This window comes from Taudactylus pleione, unplaced genomic scaffold, assembly GCF_031769625.1.
Source record: "Taudactylus pleione unplaced genomic scaffold, aTauple2 ptg000139l, whole genome shotgun sequence".
In the NCBI taxonomy this organism is placed as follows: domain Eukaryota; kingdom Metazoa; phylum Chordata; class Amphibia; order Anura; family Myobatrachidae; genus Taudactylus; species Taudactylus pleione.
Window position 1 is genome coordinate 1,763,578 of NW_028284541.1, and position 27,008 is coordinate 1,790,585.

The 27,008-nt window shown below is 40.8% G+C and overlaps 1 protein-coding gene across 10 annotated transcripts in view; it reads left to right on the forward strand.

The window, feature by feature from the left end:
* Window positions 1-26,652, forward strand: part of CEP170B (centrosomal protein 170B) — a 107,744-nt gene extending 81,092 nt beyond the window's left edge. For 5 of the 10 annotated variants that reach the window (XM_088473701.1, XM_088473699.1, XM_088473700.1 and 2 more), the window contains 10 exons: window positions 362-500; window positions 1,120-2,847; window positions 7,724-7,967; window positions 9,602-9,761; window positions 13,637-13,675; window positions 17,103-17,243; window positions 20,307-20,395; window positions 20,495-20,588; window positions 21,447-21,498; window positions 23,786-26,652. In XM_088473701.1, the coding sequence (XP_088329827.1) occupies window positions 362-500; window positions 1,120-2,847; window positions 7,724-7,967; window positions 9,602-9,761; window positions 13,637-13,675; window positions 17,103-17,243; window positions 20,307-20,395; window positions 20,495-20,588; window positions 21,447-21,498; window positions 23,786-24,021 (2,922 nt within the window). In that variant the 3' untranslated portion in view covers window positions 24,022-26,652. The remainder of the gene's footprint in view (window positions 1-361; window positions 501-1,119; window positions 2,848-7,723; window positions 7,968-9,601; window positions 9,762-13,636; window positions 13,676-17,102; window positions 17,244-20,306; window positions 20,396-20,494; window positions 20,589-21,446; window positions 21,499-23,785) is intronic. The other 5 variants (XM_088473704.1, XM_088473702.1, XM_088473706.1 and 2 more) reach the window with 5 other exon arrangements.
* Window positions 26,653-27,008: the final 356 nt, after the last annotated feature.

A 27,008-nucleotide genomic window follows, 5' to 3' on the forward strand; every position in this document is an offset into this window, starting at 1 on the left:
TTTTTTAAACCTTGCATCTGACTTGGTTATTAGCACCATATTGTATTCTCCTACCTGTCCTTATTTCATAAGTCTTGACATGAGAGAGAGAGGATAGCACAACCTTTAGGATCATGATATCAGAATATTTGCAATAGGCGAGTATTTCTGGGGATGAGTGATCAGTGGGAGTCCGTGCCCAGTACAGTCCTGTGACTGTATAAGTGTGACAGAAGGTAGCCACAGCCTTTACACAGCATTTTTTCCATCAGAATAGCAAGGCTCCTAATGTATTGTGATGTCAAATGCATCTCTGTATGAAATTACATTTATACTGTACAACAAACTTGTTTTTTTGTATCTTTATCACTAACGTCTATAGGCTTCAAAATCCTCTGGCTCCAATGCCAAAGGTGGCCAGAAATGGGTTTCTCGATGGGCCAGCCTTGCAGACAGCTACCCCGATGCCTCTCCGACTTCTCCTTTAGAAGGCCAGAAGCTGGGATTAAGTGGTGATGACGGTAAATAGCTCAAAAACACTGCAGTGTAAAATCTTATACTTATGGATGCTGGCAAGTATTTTGAGGGTGCAGTTTCTGAAGCCCAGTGGTCATGGCTCATTGGAAACTGTTCTCTTCATCTCTCACAAGTTTGTCCTCTTAATTCTGCTCTTGAGTCACCTGAAGCCTCTTGAACGCTTAGAAAATAAAGTTTGGGCAGTCTGTTATTTTTGGAATTTGTGGGTTTGGTGATTAGGTATCAGCACACATATGCAGGCATTTAGATATAACAGGGGAGCTTTTGTTGTCTCTGTGCAGCACCTTCCCGAAGATGTCACTGGGAAGATGGCATCACGGGGGAGGAGGGACCCACTTTTCGGAGTTAGATAAGTATACTTTGGGTGCAGGGTGTGTGGTGCAGAAGCCCCCCTGTACTCGGGGCTCATGTGCACCACACACCCTGCATCCATTATAAATTTGCCTATGTATTGGGGGTACTTGAGCTTGAGAAACCACTTAGATAAAGTTGTTTTTTTTTTGATGTGTACAAAGTGTATTTTAATGTAATCATCCTTCTTTTCTTTCTTTTACCTTTCATATTGGATATAAACATCCAATTGGCTAACTTCCTCCTGTTTAGGAGATTTAATTGACCACATGGAAATCCCTATTGAAGGAGATCCTGCTTTCCACTCCAGGACAAGGCGACTTCTTCCTCAGCTCCCACCCAATGACAAGTCTGAAAGTTCTACACCAACTATTTTGGTCTGTTCCGAGTCCTACTCCGAGGTTCCTCAAAAAAAGGTGACACAAGATGAGGGGAAAACTGTACCTACAGAGCCGAACAGTTTACTGTTTATACAGGAGGATCTGGACCCAGACAGTCTTAGCGATGCCTCCAAGTCGGATGATGGTATCCTGTCTAACAGAAATTCTAACCAACGATCTAATGTTTCTAGAAATGAGTGGAGGAGAGAGGACGCTGGAACCCAAGAACCCAGTGTTCAGAGAATAAATAAGATTGCCAATGAACCAAACCCCACTTGCTTTAATGTAGGAAATAGCAATATGGGATGTTTATCCCATGTAAACTCCGTGTTGCCAAGTTTAGAGATACACAAAGAATATAAAAGTCACGATGTGCAAATTAAACCAAAAGTTAACCCGTACTCAACACCGGAGCCGCCAAGCAATGGAAAGATGGTTAACCAACTGTTGCAAAAAGAAAATGATTTGGCAAGAGATCCAGTTTCGTTCGTTAGGCAGGAAAGTTTTACCAAAGACAAATCCAGCAGCAACGTCCCTCCCAATAAACTTCCACATATCCCAACTCATCCCCTTCTTAAAGACTTGCATGTTACAAAGTCAAACACTGACTACAGTCAGGAGACACAGCAGATCCTGAAAGAGACCGAGAATGCTTTGGCTGCTCTAGAAGCCAAGCTCTTTTCCCAAAATAATCTTGAGGAGATAGAAAATGTTCCTTGCCCACAAGAAGACTCGTTGTCGGCCGAGTCCGATGTGGATACAGCAAGCACGGTCAGTTTGGTAAGTGATAAGAATGTGCCGAGTCATCCACAAAAGAGTAGGGTGGTGGTCCCTCACAAGGAAAAATCCTCCTCTTCATCCTCCATTCAAGATCAGTACAGTAAATCCAGTGCTCGCGAGAGACTGTCTGAAAAACGCAGGACTGGCCCTGCCGATGGAGGGAGCAGGAGAGATGGAAACAAGAGGCTTGAAATGAAGCGCAGCACTGGAACTCGTGGTTCACTCGACTTCACAGATGAAGAAAGAAGTTCCAGTCTTCCTTACATACCGGTTGGCGACTCTGTGTCCTCAGATTATGAACATTCCTCAAGGAATATCTCACGAAGGAGACCTTTTGCGCAGTCCACTAAAGAGGATGTGAGTAAAACATCCACAAATACTCAAAAAGTTCAGCAAGCTCTTACCCGTTCAAATAGCCTATCAACACCCAGGCCGACAAGGGCATCTAAGTTACGTCGTGCTCGCCTTGGTGAGGCGTCTGACAATGAAAGCGTGGATACAGAAAGGTTGAACATCAGTCCAGAAGCTTCTTCCGCAAACTCCTCATCAGCTAAAAGTTCAAATGAATCAAAAAAGCTCTCCCGACTTGATATTCTGGCCATGCCAAGAAAACGGACTGGCTCATTCACTGTTCCAAGTGACTCCGAAACGTCTTCCCCAAGAACAGGGTTTTCAGGACGTAGCATGGACAACAGTTATGCAAGTCGCAAACCAGCCGTGGCGGAAGTTAAACAACCCATTGTGAAACCACCGGTGCCTACAACCAAGCAACCACTATCTAGACCGCGACCAGGTAGCGTCAAGTATCCCTCCACTTCCTGTGAGTTTTGTTTGTTTTTTATTCTACTGTTATTTTATGGTGCTAATCCATTTACTGTTGCTTTTCTTAAGACGTAAGCCTGAAGTTTCTTCCTGGTGCAGTTCAAAAATGTATTTATTTTGTACAGATTTTTTTTTTATAATTTATTGATGCAGTTTCCTTGGTTTCCTTTTGTAAGCTTATGATTTGATTTTGCTTTTGAAATTAATTTAAAGAAACATGCTATTGTTTGTAGCTGGTAGAGTAGAAAATGTTGGCTTTCGCTGAATGGAAAAGTAAAACAACACAAAAATTGAAGTTCCAAGGTTACAGACATTAACGATCTTGTATTTAAATGAATTGGTTTTTACCCCCTCTTGGTAGCACACTAACATTTGTTTTTCAGTCTGTAATTCAATCACTGGTTTTATCCCTCTCCTTTCTGAGTCGGTTTTGCTTTTTATGGTTTAGGTAATTGATCAATAATTTGTAGATCTCCCAGGGGAGCTATGTTTTAATGTGTGTGAAACCGCAAATGGGGTTGTCATAGTAACAAACATGTATTGTGGTGGAACGTTATCACAGTCTTGTTTTTAGGGATTTGTTACATGGTTTTAGTCACTTTAGAAGATTCTGCTTATTAGCAGATTAGGAATTAATTTATTTCAAGTCTCTAAAGTGCCTGGATAACCTTTATTTGTTTTGACTTTATAGATGCGTATAGTTTATTATTGTGTTTTTATGTGCTTTATTTGTATTTTGCAGTTTCATCACATTATTACATAGGCACTTCTCTTCATTTGCAGTCATATTTGTTTCTTTTGTTATAAGAAAAAAAAAATTCTTTGCAGAAACTGAGACCCTGTAGATCACATTACAGTTGCTTTGGGCTCTCCAAGCTATAGAGCTGTATTGTGTCGGTCCTGACAGTCTCTTGCAGTGTATACCGGCACAGATTGCTTACAGTCTGCTCTATTACATCATAAGTGCATCAAATAAGAAAAGGTGTAACTTCGACAGATAACGAGGCTCATCCTGCTGTCGGTCACCAGGCAATATGGTGATTTTCATAGATAAAAAGCCATAATGATATACTATGATTCCTGGTGACCGTATATGTGGACCTGTACCAGTATATTTTACTCTACCAAATTAATTGTGAATTGAGACTGCAGCACTAAGAGTCATTTTAGCCTTTCCAGCACAAAGGATTCAATGTAATTTGTGCTTCTAAAACAAAAGAAACCTATGTCTGTAAATCCTCTTAATTAAATACATAATTAGGTGTTCTTCTAAGGGCTAGATTTAGTAATGCTTGAAGTTGTTTTTTTTTAAACAATTTTTGACCCTGTGCCTGTTTACAATTTGCATTATTATTAATCTAGCCCAAAATCAAGATTCTCTTCTATTGTCTAGAGGAAAATACCTAATCTAATATTTTCACAGATTTAAAGAGCCAAAATACAAGTTGCAGTTCTGTAAAACCATTTTTCTTTTGTTCTCTCCAAAACATATGTTGTAGGTTTTGTACATTGAAGGCTACACTGGCAATTTGCCATGCGAGTGTCTGACTTCCTGATGTTTGACTCTGGCAGGAGGGCAAATTGCTGACAGTCATTCCCTGATGTTACACTTTCCAAACTAACCTTAAATTTGTGTTGCTGAATTAGCCGTAGATTGGAACCAAATGACCAAATCCCATGTTGAGTGGCCTTGAACTCTAGTATAAGGGCTCCATTGACCAGCGATACTATATGCTGGCGGCATTATTCATTAGCATTGACTTACCTAGCGTGAGCATATTCCGTTGCACTTTACAGTTGGGAACAAAACCGTAATAAAACAAGACTGGGCAATAACAGACAAAGTGATAAGAGGGTCCTGCTCACAAGCTTACATTCTATAGGGAAATAGGCATTGATGCACAAGAAGTGCTATATATTACATACTGGTCAAGACAGATTGCAGAGTTTCTTGGTGGGCTGTATGATCCAGTCACACAGCAATGTTGGCTTGGGGTCAGTGGGATGTGTGAGTGTAGAAAGAGAAAATATATAAAGTTATGTGTGAGCTGTATAGTGGGAATGTAATTGAGTAGGATAGCTCATGGAGGTTATGTGGGTGGTTCTGGCATATGATAGGCTGCCTGAAGAAGTGAGTTTTCAGGGAACACTTGAAGGTTTGGAGCCTAGAGGAAGGTCTTGTTGCGCGTGGGAGGGCATTCCACAGAGTGGATGCAGCCCAAAATAAGTCTTGTAACCGTGAATGGGAGCAGGTGATGTGTGGACTGTAAGAAGGGATATAATTAGATAGAGAAGCTATGAAGGTTATGTGAGTGGTTCTGGAATCTGATCAGCTTGTCTAAAGAGATGAAGTTTCAGGGAACGCTTGAAGGTTTGGAGCCTAGAGGAAAGTCTTCTTGTGCGTGGGAAGCATTCCACAGAGTGTAATTGTAACCGTGAATTGGAGCAGGTGATGTGTGAGAATGAGAGAAGCCGATTTTGTGCAGAGCGAAGAAGTTGGATTGGGAGATATTTTGAGATAAGCAAAGAGATGCATGTTGGTGTAATTTGGTAAATAGCTTTCTGTATAACTAGAAGTATTTTATTTTGAATTTGGTAAAAAAATAGCTAACCACTGGAGGGACTGATAGAGCAGAGTAGCAGACAATGAGCATTTAGTGAGGAATGCACCTTGCAGGTGCATTCAAAATAGATTGTAGGGATGAAGTCTGTTTCAGGGAAGATATGAAAGAAGATCATTGCAATAATCAATTCGGGAGATGAGTGCATGACAGTTTGTGCAGTGTCTTGTGTAAGATATGGGCATTTTCTTATATGTATGTAATAGGATATGGAAACATATTGAATGTGGGCAACAAAGGACGGTTCAGAATGAAAGATGGCACCTTGGCAGCGAGCTTGAGGGGTAGGGTTGTGAGCAACTGTGATAGAGATATCAGGTTGGTAACTACTTTTGGCCGGTGGAAATATTATTAATTCTGATTTGGAATGATGAAGTTTGAGATGGACGAGATGATCTCCAAGATGAAATTGCAGAAATACATTCAGCAATGTAGACCATCCAAGATGGGGACAAATCTAAAGGTAGATTCCAGTGTTATCTGCAAACAGATGATACTTAAATTTGAAAGAGCTGATAAATTTGTCAGCAATTAGATAAGTAGGATGAGAACCAGGATTGGACTGTGGTCAGCAGTATCAAATGCAGCAGAGAGATCCAGAAGAATAGGAAGTGATCAATGTCCTCTAGACTTACCAGTGATCAAATCATTCACCACCTTAGTCAGTGCAGTAACCAGAGTGTTGGGAACAAAAGACTGACTGAAGTGGGTTCAGTAAGTTTTGTGAGTCAAAGTGTGTGTGAAGTGGGTGTAGGCAAGTCTCTGAAGTAGCTTGGAGGAGCATGGGAGCTCAGAGATGGGACAGTAATTTGAGAGAGATTTAGTTACTAAATTGTGTTTTTTTTTTCCAGAATAGGACTAATCACGGCATACTTGAATAATGATGGGAAGAAACCAGTAAAAAGAGAGATTACAGATTTAAGTTGAGGTTGGGATGAGCACAAGAGACAGAGATTTACTGATTTGTGAGGGTATAGGATCAGGAGAAGAGCTAGTAGAGTAGGAAGATGAGAAGAGTGTACAGTAGATACTTCATCTTCATTTGTGGGGTCAAATGAAGAGCGAGTGCCAGAGAGGGATCAGGGAAGGAATTGAGCAGATTGCTGGCTAAGGAAGAGCATGGCAATTCATTTTGGATTTTATCAGTCTTGTCCTTGAAATAGGTAGCAAGATCTTGGGCACTGATAATACGCTGTGGGTTTGGTGTGGGAGAGGTGAGAAGCAATTTATATGTGTTAAAAAGTTGCTGGAGCAGAGATGAGAGATTAGAAATATGTTTGTGAGAGCTTAGAAATATCTTTGTTTGGCAGTGTCCAGAACCTTTCAATAGGAGTGGTTGATAGTCTTATATGTGAGGAAGTCACTTGGCGTACAAGATATACGGCACTGAAGTTCTACTTTACAGGAGAGTTTTTGTAGGTGTCTTGTTACTTTAGAATGCCATGGATGGCATCTAGGTGTACGTGGAGTGTGAAAGATAGCTGGAGCCACTTCATTGAGTGCTATTTCTAGGGCTTGATAAAACTGTGGTACAGCAATCTCAGGAGTATTGAATGTAGAACTTGGTGAGAGAAGGTGTTGCAAATAGCAAATAGGTGGAAAGTTGTTGAAAATGAATAGAGTTAATATTTCTGCGGGTTTGAGGAGACTTGGTAGAGTCCAGTGTCACAGTAATCCTAAAGAGTATGCTGTATGTATTTAAGATGACTTCCTTGTCCGTCAAGGTCCGGATGGGTCCAGCAGTGTCCCCCCCCCCCCCCCTTCTCTACAGCATCCTCTGGGGTCTTGCCAGCAGCCTACCGCTGCCGGGCTCCTGACCAAGATGCATGCGCAATGGACATCTGCGCATTTGCATTGTGCATCAACCAAGCAGTGTTTCAGCTTTGCTGAAGCTGGAGAGGCTTTTGCTGGGTCCCTATTTCCATCAATGGGGACCGTACTGCCAACGCCATCTATAGAGGATGCGGTACAGTCATCAACAGAGATGAGCTAAGCTGACCGCTGTTTGCTAAATACGAAACAGATCTCATAAGCCCTTTTAGTAACTGCTAAAGAGGTTATGACTTGCTCTTAAATGGAGCCCTTATTGTGAAATAGGAGTGTTTGGCAACATAACTTTTCAGATCAAAATTCCAGGAAGCAACTTGTATGTTGGCTCTTATTAATACACATCATTCCTACCTATCTCTCTCACCGGTGGTGAGTATTGATCTTTTAACATTCTCTTTCCCTAAAACCAATTCATTTTATAAGCTTCGAGACGGAGACAGCAGGGTTCAGATTACATTTCTACATCTGAGGAGGAGTATGGCTCTAATCAAAGCACTCCTAAACACAAACGATCCCATGCTTCAACAGCCACACAGACTCCTAGGACACATAATGTGTCTCACCGCCAGCGGCACAACAGACTCCAGGATGACGACGACGATGATGACGACCAGAAGGTGTACAATAACTTCATAGCCCAGTCTGCAGAGATTGCTGAAATAGCCAGGTGAGTGCTGACATTGTGAATATCTATATAATAAAATTGAATGCTGATAAAAATGATGTCATCACGTTGGCAATAATGACAATTAGTAGGAACTCTGACCCCTCCCACCAGTGTCAATGATCAATAGAGTGAGGAGGCAGTGAAAGAAAGACCATGGGGAGGGAGTGTGCGAGAGAGAAAAGGGGGGGGGGGGGCAGAGGTGGCGCAAAAGTTTTGGAGGGGTGGGGGAAGAGAAGGAGAGAGATTGAGAGAAAAAGAGAGGTGGGGTGGTGGAGGCAGAGATAAAACAGATATTAAAATAAATGCTGGGCAACACCGGGCATTACAGCTAGTGTGCCATAAACTACACATTTATATCCTTCCCATCCAAAGCAGAACCAGGGTTTTTATGCAATTCTAGGTATTGTTGTATTGATGTCCGTCAGTCCAAACATATTGCAAATTATCCATACAGAGTTTTGATCCTCTAAATAGAATAATAGCTTTGGTAGCAGCGGCTCGGGTTGGTGGCACTCCTAGTATGGTGATAAATATTTTTATTTGGGTGGTGGGAAAATTATGTATTGTCTCCAAAGCACCACACCTCCCTCATAAAAAAGACAAAACGTGTGTAAATCAAGCACTTGCAGCCAAATGCATTGGTTGCAGTTTTTTGACGAGTTTGAAGTCACCAGAAGTTATGGCACAATACCGAGACTTTGGCCTCAAAGTTGCCAGATGTAATAGGTGATTTTGTGGCTTAGTATGAAATTCGGCGGTGGTTGTTTTTTTTTTGACATGTAAAAAGGACAAACTTACCAGAAACTCGCTTAGGGGCATATTTTATATATAGTCCATATTTGCAATGCGGTTGTGATAAATACTTTTACACCTAAATCGGAAATGTTAAACAGAATATTCTTGCGCAAATCTATCAAAAAGCCCTTGTCAGGAGACAGGCTTTCCCGGCAAAAAGCTGGAAGCTAGTCACACATCGTATCACATAAACATTGCCCATTTCCTGTTTTTCTTGGTTCATATATTTCAAAGGTATACCGGATACAGCGGTGCACAGCAAACGCCACGCCAACGCACGTCTCGCTGTTCCCGCATTGTCAAGGCTCTTTGCTCTATGTTGTTCTCGCCAGTCCATAGCATAAAATGCATGCAACTTTAGTTATCTCGCCAGCCAGTGGCACCTCCTTTTATTCCTCAGGTTTTTATGGCGATCTTTAGGCAAGTTTACAAGTCACAGGCGATATACATCTGACGATTTGTATGTTTCACAGTACAAAAAAACAGGATGGCTCTTGTATATGTACTTGCAGGCCATTACACGCGGCGACTTCAATCTCGCCGAAAAATCACCACTTCTTTTAAAAAATCTGAATCTTTTACAATTCCCTCTTAGACCCATTCCTTCCCCAAAACACCGTCTTTTCATTTTAACTTCAACCTCCCCCAATCATTCATTTCATATTCTTGTTAGGAGAAGATATGAAGAAGTGGAAGAAAGAAAAGGGTACAGACTTTTCATCTTTTCATGACAGGCAGTGAAATTATTTTAAAAAAATAAAAAATTTGTAAAAATTTAAAAAAAAAATATATATATATATATATTTTTTTTTTTACTGAATTCCTGATATCTGCCGCAGATTGAGTCAAACCCTGGTAAAGGATGTAGCCAGCTTAGCTAAGGAAATACACGACGTAGCCGGTGATGGGGATTCCCAGAGCTCGTCAGGAACCGGACACAGCACCTCTATAAGCTCTGTGCCAAACACACCGGCTTCCATCATCTCTGCAAGGGAAGAAGTAAGACTTTTTTATTATTTTTTTTAAAGATACTTTTTATTTGATATTGTTAATGTTTTGCATATATAGGTATGGACAGTATTTAATCTGTTTTTCTGGATAAGGGTTATATTTCTTTAATTTTCATAAAATTTAATAAATTGCATTTAAAAAAATAATCTCCATTATCCCCCATGCAGCCTTTGGCATTATCCTCATTACTGCTCCTTTCTTTTTTTTTATTTTATTTTTTTTTATAGCAGTGCCCCTCATAGTAGACCGGAATACTTCAAAATATTTCCTTTTATGTTTTTGTCTGGTGTTTCGGTTTCTGTTTGGGATAACGAGTTTGTTGACAACCTATTTCATATCTATAATTTATTGCAAAGCACAGTTTTAATGACAAAAGCATCTAGAAGTTCTCTGTAGTTTTCAAGTCTTCGACAGAGGAAAGTATTTATCATTCATTAACTTAAGGCTTTCAGAACAACTTTCCCCACCTGTATGAAACATCTTGTGAGACTTTTATTGTCTCCTTAAAACATGGCTGTTTGGGTGGAGCAAAGGTAAACCATTGAGTGTGACTGAACTAGGTATGTAGCATCATCTCACTTCAATATTTGCCTTTCAGGCAAATTCAGAATTTCATGGTCCGGATGTTCACTGGCAATTTAATGGAGGGACAAATATTATTATTACATTATTTTTAATGTAATTTCAGATTTGTGAGCTCTGAAAAGAGTGGAGTTCTAGGTGCCGAGAGAATATTCTGATTGGTTGAGAGTTGCTTACAACCAATCAGATGTCTCAGACAATTTTAGTTAACTTCCTCCCCCTTTGAAAACACAACTGGCAGAAAGATCTTGCATCCTGTTGGTGTTGTTTAATGCTTTACAACCCATTTGACTGTTTGCAAGTCAATAAAACATTTTTCATAGCGTTGGAAGAATTTTGCCTGCTCGGTTTTAGTAAGGCTCCTATAAATAATTATTTTTTAGTAGAGTGCAGTGTTGGAACAAGTGTCTATGAGACATCAGTAACAGTAGGATGGGCACCTCATTACTGTCTAATGGGCATATTCCTGCCTACATTGTTGTAGGATCAGGGCGAGGACTTTAGCTTGCCCAGCAAAACAAAATCTAATGAATGCATCTTGCCAACTTCTGCCCATCAATTAAGTAGAAAAGAATAAAAGATAATCATTTAAAGTTTCCATTCTTAACTTTTTATTTGTGAGGGGGAAAACCTTTTTGTTTGTTTCTTTCCCACAGTATAAATGTAAGCTTGCCAGGAGGGAGGAACATTGGGCAAGGAGGCAACACCCTGACTGTAAAGATTGTTTTATTTTATGCTCTCTTGGTGAAAACCCCAGTGTCACATGCTGTTTATTGTCACGTGATATTGCCAGTTTAAGAATAGAAAATAAATGATGAATCTTTTGTTCTCAATTGCCATGTAAAAAAAAAAAAAAAGTTAAAATATATATACATTTTATTGTGTTATTTCTTCTTTGGCCTTTATCCAGTATACTGTATTATTTAGCATTTTCTTTCATCTCGTGTGTGTCGCTGGGCACTATGTCATAGGGGAAACCAGTGGATGATGAGTGATGACCTTTTATATATATATATATATATATATATATATATATATATATATATATATACAGTGCCTTGCAAAAGTATTCACCCCCTTTGGCTTGTTACATTACAACCTGTAATTTATTTATTTTTGTAATCTGAATTGTATGTGATGGATCTGCACAAAATAGTCTAATTTGGTGAAGCGAAATGAGAAATATATATATTATATAAAGAATCTTTTTAAAATAAAATTCTGAAAATTGGCATGTGCATATGTAATCACCCCCTTTGCTATGAAGCCCCACAAAGTTCTGGTGCAACCAATTACCTTCAGAAGTAACATAATTAGTGAAATGAAGTCCACCTTTGTAAAATCTAAGTGTCACATGATCTGTCAGTATAAACACACCTTTTCTGAAAAGCCCCAGAGGCTGCAACACCACTAAGCAAGAGGCATCACACCATGAAGACCAAGGAGCTTTCCAAACAAGTCAGGGACAAAGTTGTTGAGCAGTACAATTCTGGGTTGGGTTCTAAAAAAAATATCCAAATCTTTGATGATCCCCCGGAGCACCATCAAATCCATCATCATCAAATGGAAAGAACATGGTACCACAACAAACCTGCCAAGAGAGGGCCACCCACCAAAACTCACAGACTGGGCAAGGAGGTCATTAATCAGAGAGGCAGCACAGAGACTAAAGGTAACCCTGAAGGAGCTGCAGAGTTCCACAGCAGAGACTGCTGTATCTGTACATGTGTCCACAATAAGCCGTACACTGCATAGAGCTGGGCTTTATAGAAGAGTGGCCAGAAAAAAGCCATTACTTAAAAATAAGAAGACATGATTTGAGTTTGCCAAAAGGCATGTGGGCGACTCCCCAAATGTATGGAGGAAGGTGCTCTAGTCAGATGAGACTAAAATTGAACTTTTTGTCCACCTAAGAAAATGCTATGTCTGGCACAAACCCAGCACATCCCATCACCCCAAGAACACCATCCCCACAGTGAAACATGGTGGTGGCAGCATCATGCTGTGGGGATGTTTTTCAGCAGCAGGGACTGGGAAACTGATTTGAGTCGAGGGAAAGATGGATGGTGCTAAATACAGGGATATTCTTGAGCAAAACCTGTTTCAGTCTGCCTGTGATTTGAGACTGGGACGGAGGTTCACCTTCCAGCAGGACAATGACCCGAAGCATACTGCTAAAGCAACACTCGTGTGGTTTAAGGGGAAACATTTAAATGTGTTGGAATGGCCTAGTCAGAGCCCAGATCTCAATCCAATTGAGAATCTGTGGTCAGACTTGAAGATTGCTGTTCACAAGCGGAAACCATCCAACATGAAGGAGCTGGAGCAGTTTTGCCTTGAGGAATGGGCAAAAATCCCAGGGGCAAGATGTGGCAAGCTCATAGAGACTTATCCAAAGCGACTTGCAGCTGTAATTGCCGCAAAAGGTGGCTCAACAAAGTACTGACTCTAGGGGGGTGAATAGTTATGCACGCTGAAGTTTTCTCTTATGTTGTCCTAAATGTTGTTTGATTCACAATATAAAAAAAAAACAACTTCACAGTTGTAGGCATGTTCTGTGACTGAAATGATGCACACCTTCAAACAATCCATTTTAATTCCAGGATGTGAGGCAACAAAACATGAAAATGCAAAGGGGGTGAATACTTTTACTAGGATATATATATATATATATATATATATACCCAAAGAGCTGAGACTACAGCCAATTAGTTGTGACATGTGAGCGGAGCTTCTAAATCTGGGTACACACTTGAGCAACCCACTGATCTTGTGACGGTCTGATATGGTGTAACGATATATCGTGTCCTTGTACACACTACAGGATCCGCCCTATGTTGACACAATATATTGTTACAGGATTAATGTTACAGCATCGTAAATCATATTGTCCCATCTGATGTGTAGCACATCAGGATGGGAATAGGTGACCACACAACTGCTCAAATTATGAATTTTGGGGGTACATGCTATACGATTGGCTAATATTTCGTATATTCTGTACCCAGCTTTAGACCCTCCGCAAAATCACTTTCTGGATAACCACGCCAATACAAGTATGTAGTTCTGATGTTATGTATGGTGTAAATTCTGTCCCATGTGTGGGAAGGCACATGATGCCACCTACTGGCTTTCAGAAAGTACTGAAATTAGCCCCAGTAATTAGTGGCAGTATGTTAATATACTGAAAAACATACAACTTTTGCTCAGAAGTTCTCATTGCCTTTTATCATTATTTTACTTTTTACATTTATGATTGTATCTTTTCTTTCTTAACACAGATACTTAAAAGAACCACTCAGAGAGCATACCCATCACAGGTGCATGTTTTATTTTATTTCCTTTTTTTTTTTTTAGATTTTTTTTTTTTTTATTCATTTAATTTCAAAATTATTTATTTTTTCAGCATAATTTAAAATGGTCATTTGCAAATCAGGAAAATATGCAAACACAAGGTGACCAATGCAGAGGTGAATGCAAGCGCACAAACTAACCTTGTATATACGCCCATATGCAGCGCGAAACGTGTCTCTGCGTCCAGACCGACCCTGTGCGGGCTTGTCACAATCATAAGTGCTCACTTGATCTAGCCCTAGGAGCAAAAAGGGTTCAGTATATGTTTAGTTAACTTCTTAAAGTCATTATTAGACACTACAATGTCGACAGGTACACACTGTTGACAGACAAAATGTCGATATGTTCAGAATATCTCAGATATATTTCAGAACATATAATAAAATGGTAACAGGTAGATAATATCGACACCCAATTTTCAGCTTAACCCCTTACCCAAAGATTTCTATTGTTGACATTTTGAAAGTGTCGATAGGAACTGCACAGGTTGTGACAGGGGACGGGGTGCTAGAATGAACACTACCCACTGCCGGGGCCAGTATAAATCTACATCAGAAGACTCCTACACTGGCCGTGGCACTCCAGGAAATGGGGCAACAACGCCCATGTTTTCGGGAATTCAGGCAGCGCCGCCCCGTCCCTAAATGGGTGCAGCATGTCACATGTATGGAAACCATTGGGTTTATGTAAATCTATGGATTAGGCCGTATATAAAGAATGCAAAGTATTTCCCGACTATTGCCACATCCCTGATGCGACGAATAATTATATTTTCCAGATAAACAAATGCAGTTGTAAATAAGGTTACAAAATTCCCGTTTACTCTGATAGCATTTTTTCGGCTGCGTAAATGGCCCTTGGAATGTTTTAGAATTGTACAGTCAGTTATAACCCAGGGCCTGATTCATTACCGATCACAACTGCAATTACGCACGCAATCGGCCAATTGTTGTGTTCTGCGTATGCAGCGCAGTGCGCCAACCGGCCACTGCGTTAGGGACTGCGATCGCTGTGACTACTCAGACCCATCGCAGAGTGATTGACAGGAAGTGCCATTTGTGGGTGGTGGGAGGTGCTCGGGGAATCGCAGGCATGCCTGTGCGTTTGAACGCTGTTGCATGAGCGTGCATAAATTATCCACTGCAATGCCCTATGCATCCTGAGGCCTCATAGCGTGCAGTGAAGTTAGCAATATCTGAGTAAGGTCAGAGCTTGTGCAAGTGTGCGTGAGGCTGCGATGGTACTCGATTTTACCGATGTTTTCAGTCTTGCTAAACAGATGTGTGTAAGGTAAAGTGGGCGTCCTTATGTAGTGCAACGGTGGCATTGCGATCGCAATGGATTAGCATACTATCGCAGTTGAACTGTGTGCGTAATCGCTATTGCAATCACAGTTTGAGCCATAGTAAATCAGGCCCCCAGTCTCCAGGCCTCCACCATATACATATTACTGCAGAGGGTCAGTGATCATTATCATTTTGTAGAAAGATAATAATGAATAATTTTCTAGGCGTTAACAAAATAAAACCCTCCTTTTTTTTTTTTTTATACTGCAGAAACAAGCCAGTGTGAGTGATAAAGAAAATGTGACCAAACATTCAACTAATTTAAAATTTGTTACATGTCTTGCTATTTTTTTTTTAAACAGCAATCCCCCCCAAAAAAAATCACTTACATTTTTTTTTATATTTTGTTTTGTTTAGTAACATAAATCACTGTGGCAGACTATACAAAGGAACTAGGTATTTAGCATTTTCCTTGGTTTGTTTCTTCAGTCTGCTACTAATAACTGATAAGTCTACAGCTTTTTCACAGTATTATATGCCTATAGTGGCAACCACAGTCACATGATGTAATGAGCAGAGAGGCTTTGAAATGCCACTCTGAGCTTTGTTTGAACCGTGACATCCGTCTCATTCTCCCAGCTACTGTATGAGGCTTTCTGTGTGGCAAACTGTGGGCCTGATTCAGAGTTGTACCGTATTGCACAGCCGCTATAATTTGACAAATTACTTTGTGCGCAGTGGCAGTGCAGTAAATCTGCTAATGCTGTTTCAATGGACGCCTCCTGCCGGCTTCTGTGATCTGCTGCTGCATCCAAGGACACAGCCTTCGGATCACGTGTGTGAACAACAGCCGTCTGAGTGACCCTCAGGTTACTCAGGATGACCGCGAAGTTCACGCAGCCTGGGCCAAACAATGACAGCATGTCAATCATGTTGCGACTTAGGGGACACTTCGACCGTGGTTGCAGACACTGTTTAACACATGCGCAGTACAGACCCTGTGTTTGCGCTGATCAGAAACTATCAGCGTCTTTAGGCAGTTGCTTGTGTGCGACTTTATGTAAATGCCACTACACAATTCTTCCCTTGTGTATATCTGTTTGCCCAAATGTGCCAGGACTGAGACGCCCACTTTTAGCGCCCGTGCACGCTGTAATACTAATTGGTGCCTCCTTATGCGCCAGCATCCACTTGCACCAACCCTATGTGTGCGGCGGTGTGTCTGTGTACACAGCCGTGCGCTTTGACACGCCCACTGAACGGCCCATTTTTGCATGCACTACTAGCCACCACCCAGTCACTGCCCAGTATCGCCCATCCCTTTTCGGCCACATTTCTGATACCATTTGACCTTGATCGCAAACAGCAGCTTTGTGTGTACGCTCTGTGTAACGCACGCGCCGTAGTGGTTTTTAGAACTTTTTGTGCATGCGCACTTGCAAATAATTGCTCAACTAGGTGAACATTGGTATCACGCGCGACTCAGAAGCAGGCCCAATGTGTTTTGTGTCTATGTGCCCAATGACGACCACCTGCTCCTTTCTGCCATCACATGACCTGCGGCAGCCATATTTGGTTGCCCACCAGAGTGGTATTAAAAAAGGAGAAATGTGCTTGACTTAAAAAAAATTAATGAATAAATAAATAACTCTGGGATTGTTGTTTGTAAATAATAAAGAACAAGAATCTATTTTTTTTCTAATTCCATTGCAGACATTATTACATTTTGTTTTTTTAATGTTTTTGAAACCATTAATATAAAATATTACTATTCTGTTTGATGTTTTTGAGAACAAGGATAGTAATCTGACCGTTATTTCACGTGATTACATGCATTCATTCTTCCCATATAAGAGTATCAGTACCTAGATATACTTGAGGGGTCTACCACATTGGAAATACCCCTGAGCATTAAGAGGCAAACATTCCAATGTATGATAGACTGCAGTAGTAAAAGCATGAATTTCATAATGTGGAAGTTACATGTTCTGCTATCTAGAGTACAAGAAATACTCCATTACACGTTACCTTTTACTAAATCTGCAGTGCAAAGCCAGGGTAAGACTGAATAGTGCGTTTTACCTTCATGTTTTCCTTCCTTTTAAAGCTTGTTCATCATATCCCAGAGGCAAGTCTGAATTACCAGAAAGTCCCACCAGGCATAACCGCATTTAAAGATTTTGATCAAAACATGAATGATAACCGTGATGACGATCCCTCGAAGCGAAGAGCCCGGAACAGAGAGGAGGTGGGAGCACTGATGTTTTTTTTTTTTTTTTTTCTCTAATCACCCATTCCTCTCCCAGTTACATTTCTGACACTTTCACCCTTCACACTCCTGTCTGCCCTCTTCTCGGCCAATGAATGCCGCCTTTCCTGCCAACGGAATACTTCTTCCCACGACTGCCTCCAAGATTTTGCACATGCTGCTCCCTACCTCTGGAATTCTCTACCTCTCCCTGTCAGAAGCTTCTCCTCTCAAGATCAGCTTCTTCATCAAAGCCATCCATCTCTCATCCTAACCCTCTGTCCCATGCTCACTATCTACCCCATCTGTGTCACCCCTGTCCGTCTGCCCCTACCCTTTAGAATGTAAGCTCTCATGAGCAGGGCCCTCTTCCCCCATGTGCCTTTCCTTCCCTTACTATTACTTACGGAACCTAACCCTTGACTTCTGCCACCGTACTACTTATTTGAGAGTTATGACCGCTGTTGCAGCAATGATACCATGTACTTTTCTTGCATTGTCTTGTACTGTAAGTCACTGCTCTCTTGTTCTGCTCAATTGTTTATGTACTTTATAAGACGCTGTGAAACCCATGTGGAAATAAAGGCTAATAATAATATTGCGTTTGCAGCGCCCTAGGTTTATTCACTTGTAGCGCCCCCTATATTGCTGCTAAATACAGAGCATAGTATGCATATATGCTCAGGAAATCGCCATTCATACTACACATGCATGTAACAAGGGTTTTACAACGGCCTTGTTTACAGATGCGAATTAAGAGGAGGGGGTCCTGTGTGCAGTGTCTTTGTGCCCCCCCTTCTTGCCGGTACATTTGTAGAGTAGGATCTGGCACAAATGCGCAGGTCTCCTGAAACATGGTGTCCACGCCATTTAAGCGGTGATTGCTCTACTGCACAAACTTTTGTGAAAGTGGCGCCATATTACCGGCAATTTCTGCAACTCTGACGGACGGGTAAGTATCATCTATGGGTGCAGGGTACACTGCCCACCCTATGCCCATTATAGGTACGTCCATGCATGTTTGATTTTGGCATCTTATGATGTTTGTGGGGTGTAAAGTAGACTTTGGCCTCTGGGGAATGTGAGGAAGACTCTAACTGATAGATAACTGCATGAAGCTCTTCAGCCTGCACAGCTGATGCTGTAGCACAATCCTTTTATCAGTAAGTTACATGGACACAGGCACGGCTAGCTGTGGTAGTCACTTTAAGAACTCAACAATGCCTTGGTATGGCTGGATAATGAACAAGCTTCTTTAATTAAGCTGTGCGGCTGCAGCCAACATGGAATGAATGAGGTCTTACATTTATCCTCTGGCTACCAACTATGTGGTGCCCCGTCAAATCCTGGCGCCCTGGGCTGCGGCCTAGTGGTTGATCTTGCACTGGGTGTGTGGCTCATAGGGGTTTATGTAATAGGGTGCAAGTTGTGTGAAGCAACGTGATTTCGGGGATCTCAACGTCAGATTTAAAGCTGCAATAGTTTTAAAGGCAAAACCATTTTAGTTTTGCCGCTTTAAATCTGCTGTCGAAATCTCGCTGCTTCATTACTCCCTATTACATAGACTTGTGATATAATATAGATTATAAATTATAAATAGCTATCCATATACAACTCCACACACATTTCTCAGGGTGGGATGCCCATGTAATCAATAGTTTCCTGAAGTGCCGTCCTCTATCACTATGTGAATTAAAAAACCAGGATATGGCAGAATCTGTATTATACTATATTGAATGACAAAACTATTATACACCCATCAGTGATGTTTTGAAAAAAAAAATGGATCTAAAGGTCATTGGGTTGCTCAGTGGGCATGTGGATTAAATTTGGACCGCAAATAATTTATTTATTTTTCAGTTATTTTTCCTGGCAACAGCCATATAATCTAGAGTTAAATCTGATTATTTTTTTTAAGTAGAATTGGCCTTGTGAGCAATTGTAACACCTGTGTGGCCCTCGTTGTGTAAGTGCTTGGACAAAATTGCATTAGTTTATTATAAAATATTGGGAACACTACGTTAGGATAGGTTGTATAACTCACTAAGGTAGTTTGGTACTTTGTTTTTTATTTTTTTGTATGAACACTTTTAATTTAGTGAAACATAGTTGATGGGCCAAAGCGATTTCACACAAGTAACCTAGGAAAAGGGAATGGGTATGTAATGCCGGCTGTCGGGATGCCTCCTGTCAAAATACAGACAGCAGCACCCCGATGGTTGGTATCTCGACAGAGGTCGGGTAAGTATACCTACCCTCCCCCTAACACTCCCTTCTTGTAGCCTAACCCTCTGCCTAAACCTAAGTATCCCCCCTTCGTGCCAAAACCAAATCCTCCCCACTTCGTGCCTAACCTTCCCCCCCCCCAGTGGTCCATAATCCCACTCCTAGGGGTGCCTGACCCTAACCTCCCCCCCACCCCAAACCTAAGCATAACCCCGCTATGTTTCCTTGAACTAACACTCCCTCCCGCAGCTAACAGCTAAGATGCCCCCGGCTTAACCTCGTTCGGGTTGGCATCTTGTCTGTATTCCGGCATCAGGAATAAGATGGTCGTCAGTATTTCAACGCCTATCTTAAGTCCCATGTCAGGCTTCCACGCCTGGGATTCGGACCGGCAGCATTCCGTCTGCTAACTACATCCCTAGGAAAAGTACTGAAACACTGCTCCCTCTAAGCTTCACACTGTAACAATTTATGTTGAAAACGGAACATGTTATAAAATGTAATTTGTGTAGGGTGGTGTTGAACAGCGTATTATCATTGCAGCTGTGTAGAGAACAATTCTCCATAGGCAGAACGTCTCTACTGATTAGGTTGTTGGGATGTTCAAAACTCTTTGAAAAGCTGCAGTTTGATAAATATCTTCCATGCGTTGGAGCAAATGCACATTTTATCTGCTTTGTTTTCTAAAACTTTAATTATTTGTGTTTGTAGTATATAAAAGTATAACAAGCAGGTATTCTCTTCATAGCATAGATGTACAAGTGTATATCGTGTCACAAAACACAACTTTACATATCTCTCATAAATGAACACACTCTTCTCTGATTTATATTACAGGTGATATTTGACAACCTCATGCTAAATCCCGTATCCCAATTATCACATACAATATGTGCAAATACTGAAGTACTCACTGAGAAAATGAAGTAGGTTACAGTTTTATATTTTTACAGTCATCGCTATTCTGTAAATATTTTCGGGTGCGCCAACGCGTTCTATAATAAATTTAAAATTCTTTTTTCAAGAGTTTTATTTCTGAATAAAGAAAAAAGTTGGGAAGAAATTGAGGCAAAAATTAACTCTGAAAATGAAGTTCCAATTCTTAAAACCTCGAACAAGGTATTTATACAGTTTGTAATGTCTAGTTTATATATTTGCCAAAGTAACTTGACCATGCTCCAATTGGAGGTTTAACCTGATCTTGTTGTCTATTTTTGATATACGTGCATAAATAAAGTTTGTACTAAATAGAACACTCATCGGACTGCTTGTGTATATTGCCGTGTTTGCTTATAGATGTGCGCCGCTAAATAGTCTTGCGTGCATTTTCTCTCTCTCTGTGGTGTACCCGTATATAGTGTTTTATAATGGCCTTTAGCAATTCACTAATTGATTATTAAAGCTGTATGTTTGCATTTAACCGGTTTCTGGAATTTGGGGTAATGTAACTGATGTGTAAAGCTCCCCTAACGAGTATAGACATGCCTTTAACACTTCTCCAAATCCTTTCACCATACTTTTTCACCCAGGGGCAGATCAAGAGATGGGAAAGCCGAAAGTGCAGCCCATATACGCTTCCCACTCCCTTACGCTGGCAGATTTGCTCCGTAGACTCTGAGATTTACTATTTGAGTTTATTCAAGAACACTGGGTTATCATGTTATCATCTTTCTCAGCCCCTGCACATAAGTGCGGCTGTATGCTGATCGTACAGTAGCTCCGGTGTCACTGATTCTTGTTCCCAGCCCCTTAGGCTTGCATACAAAACTTAGTGAGTCCAAGCGAGATGAGGGGCTGTTGCCGACGTTTCTAGGCCTTCGCAATGGCAACTCGTCACCCTGGCAGACAATTAAATTGACCCCTTGAAGTCCAAAAAGAGTGAAAGCTGTCATGTGGAGTTAAATCTACTGTAAAGTGTTTATTTTGGTAAATAAAGCTTTCCTACTCTCACTCTCTAATGTCTTGTGTCTCCTTAAGGAAATAAGTTCTATTTTGAAAGAGTTGCGAAGAGTTCAGAAACGGCTGGAAGGTAGGTACTCGGATTTGCTGCAAGGTTGCCAATATACATTTGTATTGATCCTCTTTTCTAGCGATCAGTCTGTACATGTCTTTCATTCTCTACACACTTAGGGTCTGATTCAGAGATGCAAGCAGACGTGTCTTTGTGCTAATGCCGTGACCGATTCTTACTTGGCTTCCCACACGCAGCAGGGCTCATACGTATCGGTGCAGCTTTAGACGCACTATTGATTGCTGCATTGAAGCTTGCACCATCGATAGAGTTGAACATGACGTCCTCTGCTAGCGGTACTGCATACATACCAGCGATGCTTGCAGTTGGTGTGCACCTCTAACGCAGACCCTTAGGCCCTCATTTGGATTTGCAGCAGCTTTTCCGTTTGACGTCTTAGTCGCGCTTGCTATACTATCCTAATGAGAGTATCTGCCCCTTCTGTGCACTATAGCCATGCGTCTGAATGTCGTAGGCCCGGAACGCCTACTTTGTGCAGTGGATGTCTCAGCAATCATAAATTCCATCAGGACTTAACAGCAGTCCCATGCTAGGTGCAGGACATCTGGTAAAATATGGCATCCTATGACTGCAATTCTGCGCCTGAGTCCAACACTCCCATGAGACAGAACAGTTCTGTGTGTCTGCATGGTCTCCTCCCGGGCACTGCCCACAAACGCCTGAAGAAAAAAAAAAACACTGGCCGCCAAAGATTCGACTCAGTCGATCCCGCGTACCCGCGCAGCCGCACCGTGGGACGCACTCGCAGAACAACTCTTTAGTATTTTTGACGCATAAGCAGACTCTCCTCTGCGTCTCAGTCAGCCCCTAAGTATGTCTGTGTGATGCTTTCCAACATGGACAACCTTCATAAACGTTGTATCATTCAGGGAGCTCACCATATTATAGTCCTCACTAACGTGGCTCGGTTGGCCACTAATCCCCGTGTCACTCCAGTAATATGTGAGAAGTGCTGATGGTGGTGCTCTAAATTTGATCATGTCAACAAGAAGTTAGTAAATATTTCTTTTCTCCTCATTTTGACCTATCCATATCCTTCTCAGCAATGACTACACCTCATTATATCATTTCCCAATAAGACAGAAATGTCTCTGATCATTTTCCAAGTGCACGTAATTAAGAGTAGCTGCATTTTGCCATTGCCAAAAAGCATCTAGACTGGACCGTTCGGCCTAAGAGTGAACCATGGGCGATGCTTATCGTTGGTTCTTTAAGCTTTAATTCTACAATTAAAAATACAGGTGATGAAACATTGGGGGAGATGTACTAATCCTTGGAGAGAGAGAAAGTACCAACCAAGCAGCCTGCAAAATGAGTTAGGAGCTGATTCATTGGTACTTTGGGGGAGATGTATCAAAGCTTGGAGGGAAAGTACCAACCAATCAGCTCCTGACTGTCACTTTACAGACTGTGGACCTGAATTCATTAAGTATCGCAGCTCGGTAATCGCACGCAGGTCTGCTGCGAAAATATGCTAATGAATGCTATCGCAATGCCGTCGCACTGCCAGCATAGAGACGACCATGGCCTCCCACTACCGCTATCTCACATCCACAATACCTTGCACCCCTCCATAAACATCGGTAACATCGAGTACCATCGGCTCCTCGAGCAGAATTACAGCAGCCCTGACCCTACTTAGAAATTGATAACCTCGTTGCACGCAGTAAGTACTCAGGCTGCGTACGCAATCACACTGGCTAATTTATGCACGCCATTCAAACAGACTGACATGCCGGCGTCTCTCTCCGACCACCCCCCACCTGTCACCATCCCCAAATACTCACTGCCCATCCATTACTCTGCGATGGCTCTCCTTGGTCTCCGAGATCGCAGTGCAATCACAGTGGTGCCTTCACGCACTGCAATGCACAAGCAGTACGCAACAATCGGCCATCTGCGTAAGCTTTAGCGATAGAAATCCGTAATGAATCAGGCCCTGTGTTTGAAAAATGACAGGAGCTGATTGGTTAGTACTTTATCTCTTTTCCAAGGTTTGATACGTCTCCCCCTAAATCTCTCTCCGCTTCATCTCTCTCCAAGCTTTGGTACTTCTACCCCTTTATTTGCCGTAGGGACAGAAGTTAAGCCAATTTTATGCATATTTTATACACTTTTGAGAATTTTAGACCTATTGTTTGCACTTTTCTAGTTCTGTGTTGATTTAAAAAAAAAATTATATGAAACAAAAAGTCACCATGTGTTTTTTTTTTTTTTTTAATTGCTTTGTTTTTTTATAGTTGGTTATGATCAGAATAGCAACTTTTTACCTCCTTCCCCACAGTTATAAATGCAATCATCGACCCAGCGGGACACCTAGAGGTCGTTACTAGTAACAAGAAAACCACACCGGCCATTCAATCAACAACTCCTCAAGTTAGGACTAACAGTTCTGTTACGAGAACGGAGTCCCATCAACCAAGCCGTGTGAGAAACTACATCCATAAATCTAGCTCGGGTTCTTCGAGATCACCAGAATCCAGCTTTGGTAGAGACGAGGAAGATGCTTATATTGTTTAACATTTTTTGTTTTCTTTTTTGTTTCATTTTTTTTTTCTCCACCCTTTGTTTTGTTTGAATAACTTATGTTTATGTGGCTTTTGGCAGAGTATTTTAAATGCTTGTGGTTTTCTACAGGGCGTCCTGTCTTCACCGATGCACTAAGTCTGTGCCGCGCAAACGATTGTTGAGTTCTCTCTAAATCTAGCACAGTCGACCAGCTGTTGTTCCACATAGAGGCAAATTTTACTTGAATATTCTCCATCTTCTTTCCAACGTACAGTCTGTCTTCACCTACTAAAATGTGCCATAACGTTAAAACCTAAGTACTGTAAATATTTATGCCAACATGTCTGACACACATCTGATTTTTGTAGCTAGATTGCACTTACTGTAGTGATCCATTTTCTGCTATTTAAAAAATAATATATGTATAAATATATAAGGGATACTTAAAGATGGTACAACGAAAATGTGATCTGTCTCTTGCCAAAAAACAGTGTTACCGTAAAATCAGTTCTATTCACAACTTGGGTTTACTGAGCATTATTGCGGTTTGTGTCAATGTCAAAATAGGCTGTATCTATAAAACAAACTAAATGATGGCTCTAGGGCCAAAATACTGATGCTTGGGCCTTATAATTTTGCCACATTTTGGGATATCATGTTAAGTATATTCTAAATAATGTATAAAAAAAAAATACAGAATTTCCTCTGCAATATCTGTTATCCTCTAAATTAAATTATTAAGCAGAACTCCTCATAGTGACTGTAGTATGGAATTATTCTCATCATGCAATGTTTTTGTAATGTCATTATAACATTTTTATGGATAAAAGATCCTATACTTGTAGGTGTACATTTTTTATTTTTTTTTGTACAATGCAGGGGTTCTGTAAGCTTTCATCCTTTCCACCTGTGAAGGATTAGGGGACTACAAATAGAGTAGAAACTGGATACCTAAAATAAATGTATTCAATGAAGTGGTGAGAACAAAGAATTGCACAGTTCCAGCATTTATGCTGAGCCCCCTCCCAATCAAAATTCCCGCACAATGGCAAGCCATAGAACATTCCCATAGGATTAGTGTCTGTTAATAAATAGACTAAATGGCTTACATGAGGGGATTTTTGGATCACCTGCTGAAGGTGCTCTGTGCTGCTGGGGTCTATGTGGTGGCAACACAGTAGATTTAATTCATCCTCCCAGACCATACATGGGTGACAGAGGTTGGTCCTGTATTACATTAGTAATCCTTTAATGAACCTGCTCATCTCAGTAGGGTTGTCTTGATTAGATTCCCTCATCAGTGGGATCTTTTCTCTGCCACTGCAACATATGGGTTTGTACAAAAAAAAATTATTGTGGGACTATTTTTGGAACATATCGGTGGAAACTGAGTTTCCCACTTATATAATCAATCTTAAGAGTAAAACTTTTATTTTATTCTGACAGAATAATGGGTCATGAAAATGTTATTACACAGCTGTATTTTTATGTAGATTGCGTCAGGCTTCTCATTACATTTGAATAGGATGATTTTAGGCTGAAAACTGAACCAATTTATTTTTAAACCTTGCCTTATGCCTGAAATGGCCCATGTATAATTGTATGTTTACAGACCTGTTCTGTAGACTGGAATTCTTTCCACGGTGCACCAGAAAGTCTGCAACTTATATGGGCGTGTTTAGTGCCAGAATATCCCATTTTGTCTGTCAGGCTGTGGTAGATCTAATCGCCTGCGAATCTGACCCCACAAGACTGCCAATCACTTTGAATATCACATCGGGATCTATAAAGTGTTGGCTGGAACGCACAGTAAGTCCGATCAGACAGTGGACAGCAACCGCATCTGAATGTGTATGAGGTCATCATACGTTTAAAGGTGCAATGTCAGATACAAGTGTTCGGCCCTATCTAACAGAGATCTTGGGGAGGGGCTTACTGAAGTGTAGAGATATTTTTTTTTTTAGAAATGTTGCCCAATGCAACCAATCAGATTCTACTTATCTATCTAGCATTTTCCAGAAGATTATAGTTAGAATCTGATTGGCTGCTATGGGCAACATCTCCACTTCTATAAACCCACACTTAAGTAAGTATACCCTCTGGAGAGGTTGGGGGTCTCCACTGGGCTGATTTGGTTAAAAACCTCTTTACAGCTTTAATATGTTAGAATGTTGCGAGGTACATTTTAGCCAGGAGTACTGTAAAACCTCACCGGTGCCGTGGTGCCATAGATACTTATTTGTTATTAAAGTAGAAAATGTATGCAGGTTTATTATAGCTTATTACAGTCAACCCACCAAGCTCCAAGTAATGTGGACATTTCTGTTGTCGGATTTATTTTTTACAAAGAAATGTATTTGTTTTAGTTTAGTGATTTGATTTAACTGCTGCTGTTTTAGGGGATGGGGGAATCTCCTTCTGGTTATAGTACGCATGTAATGGGAATGCATATTCATCTTCAGAGAACTTTGATTGATTGTTTTTTTCCTGTTTCTACTGGGCAGACCATTTGATACTGTTGATTGTTGCCTGTGTGCAATAATAATTTTTTTCTTGTTTGTACATATGTTTTAATTTATGTATGTTATTTATTTTGCACATAGTTGTAAAAATATGGTGTAAATTAAAACCACAGTTCTTGAATCCAATACTTTTATTTTTAAGTTTAAAAATCACTTTGTAATTTTTTTTTTCCCTCCGTTTTTAAACTACTGTCCTTATGCATTGGTTCAGGTACCACAAAATCGCTAACACATCAGGTATTTGCTTTCCTTTGTTGCGTTTAGAGTCCGTGATACGTTCATAAATGTCCTGTACCTCGTAGCAACCAATTAGATTAATCATCACACTTAGAACCTGATTGGCTGAATGTTGCTTCAAATCACAAAATGGCTTCCTCAGCTGTGTGTATGGAGCAGTTACGGTTAACATTATTGTTACTTTTTTCCATCTAATTTAACTTTTTTTTTTTTTTCAGTATAGTTTTGGCCAACTTTGAA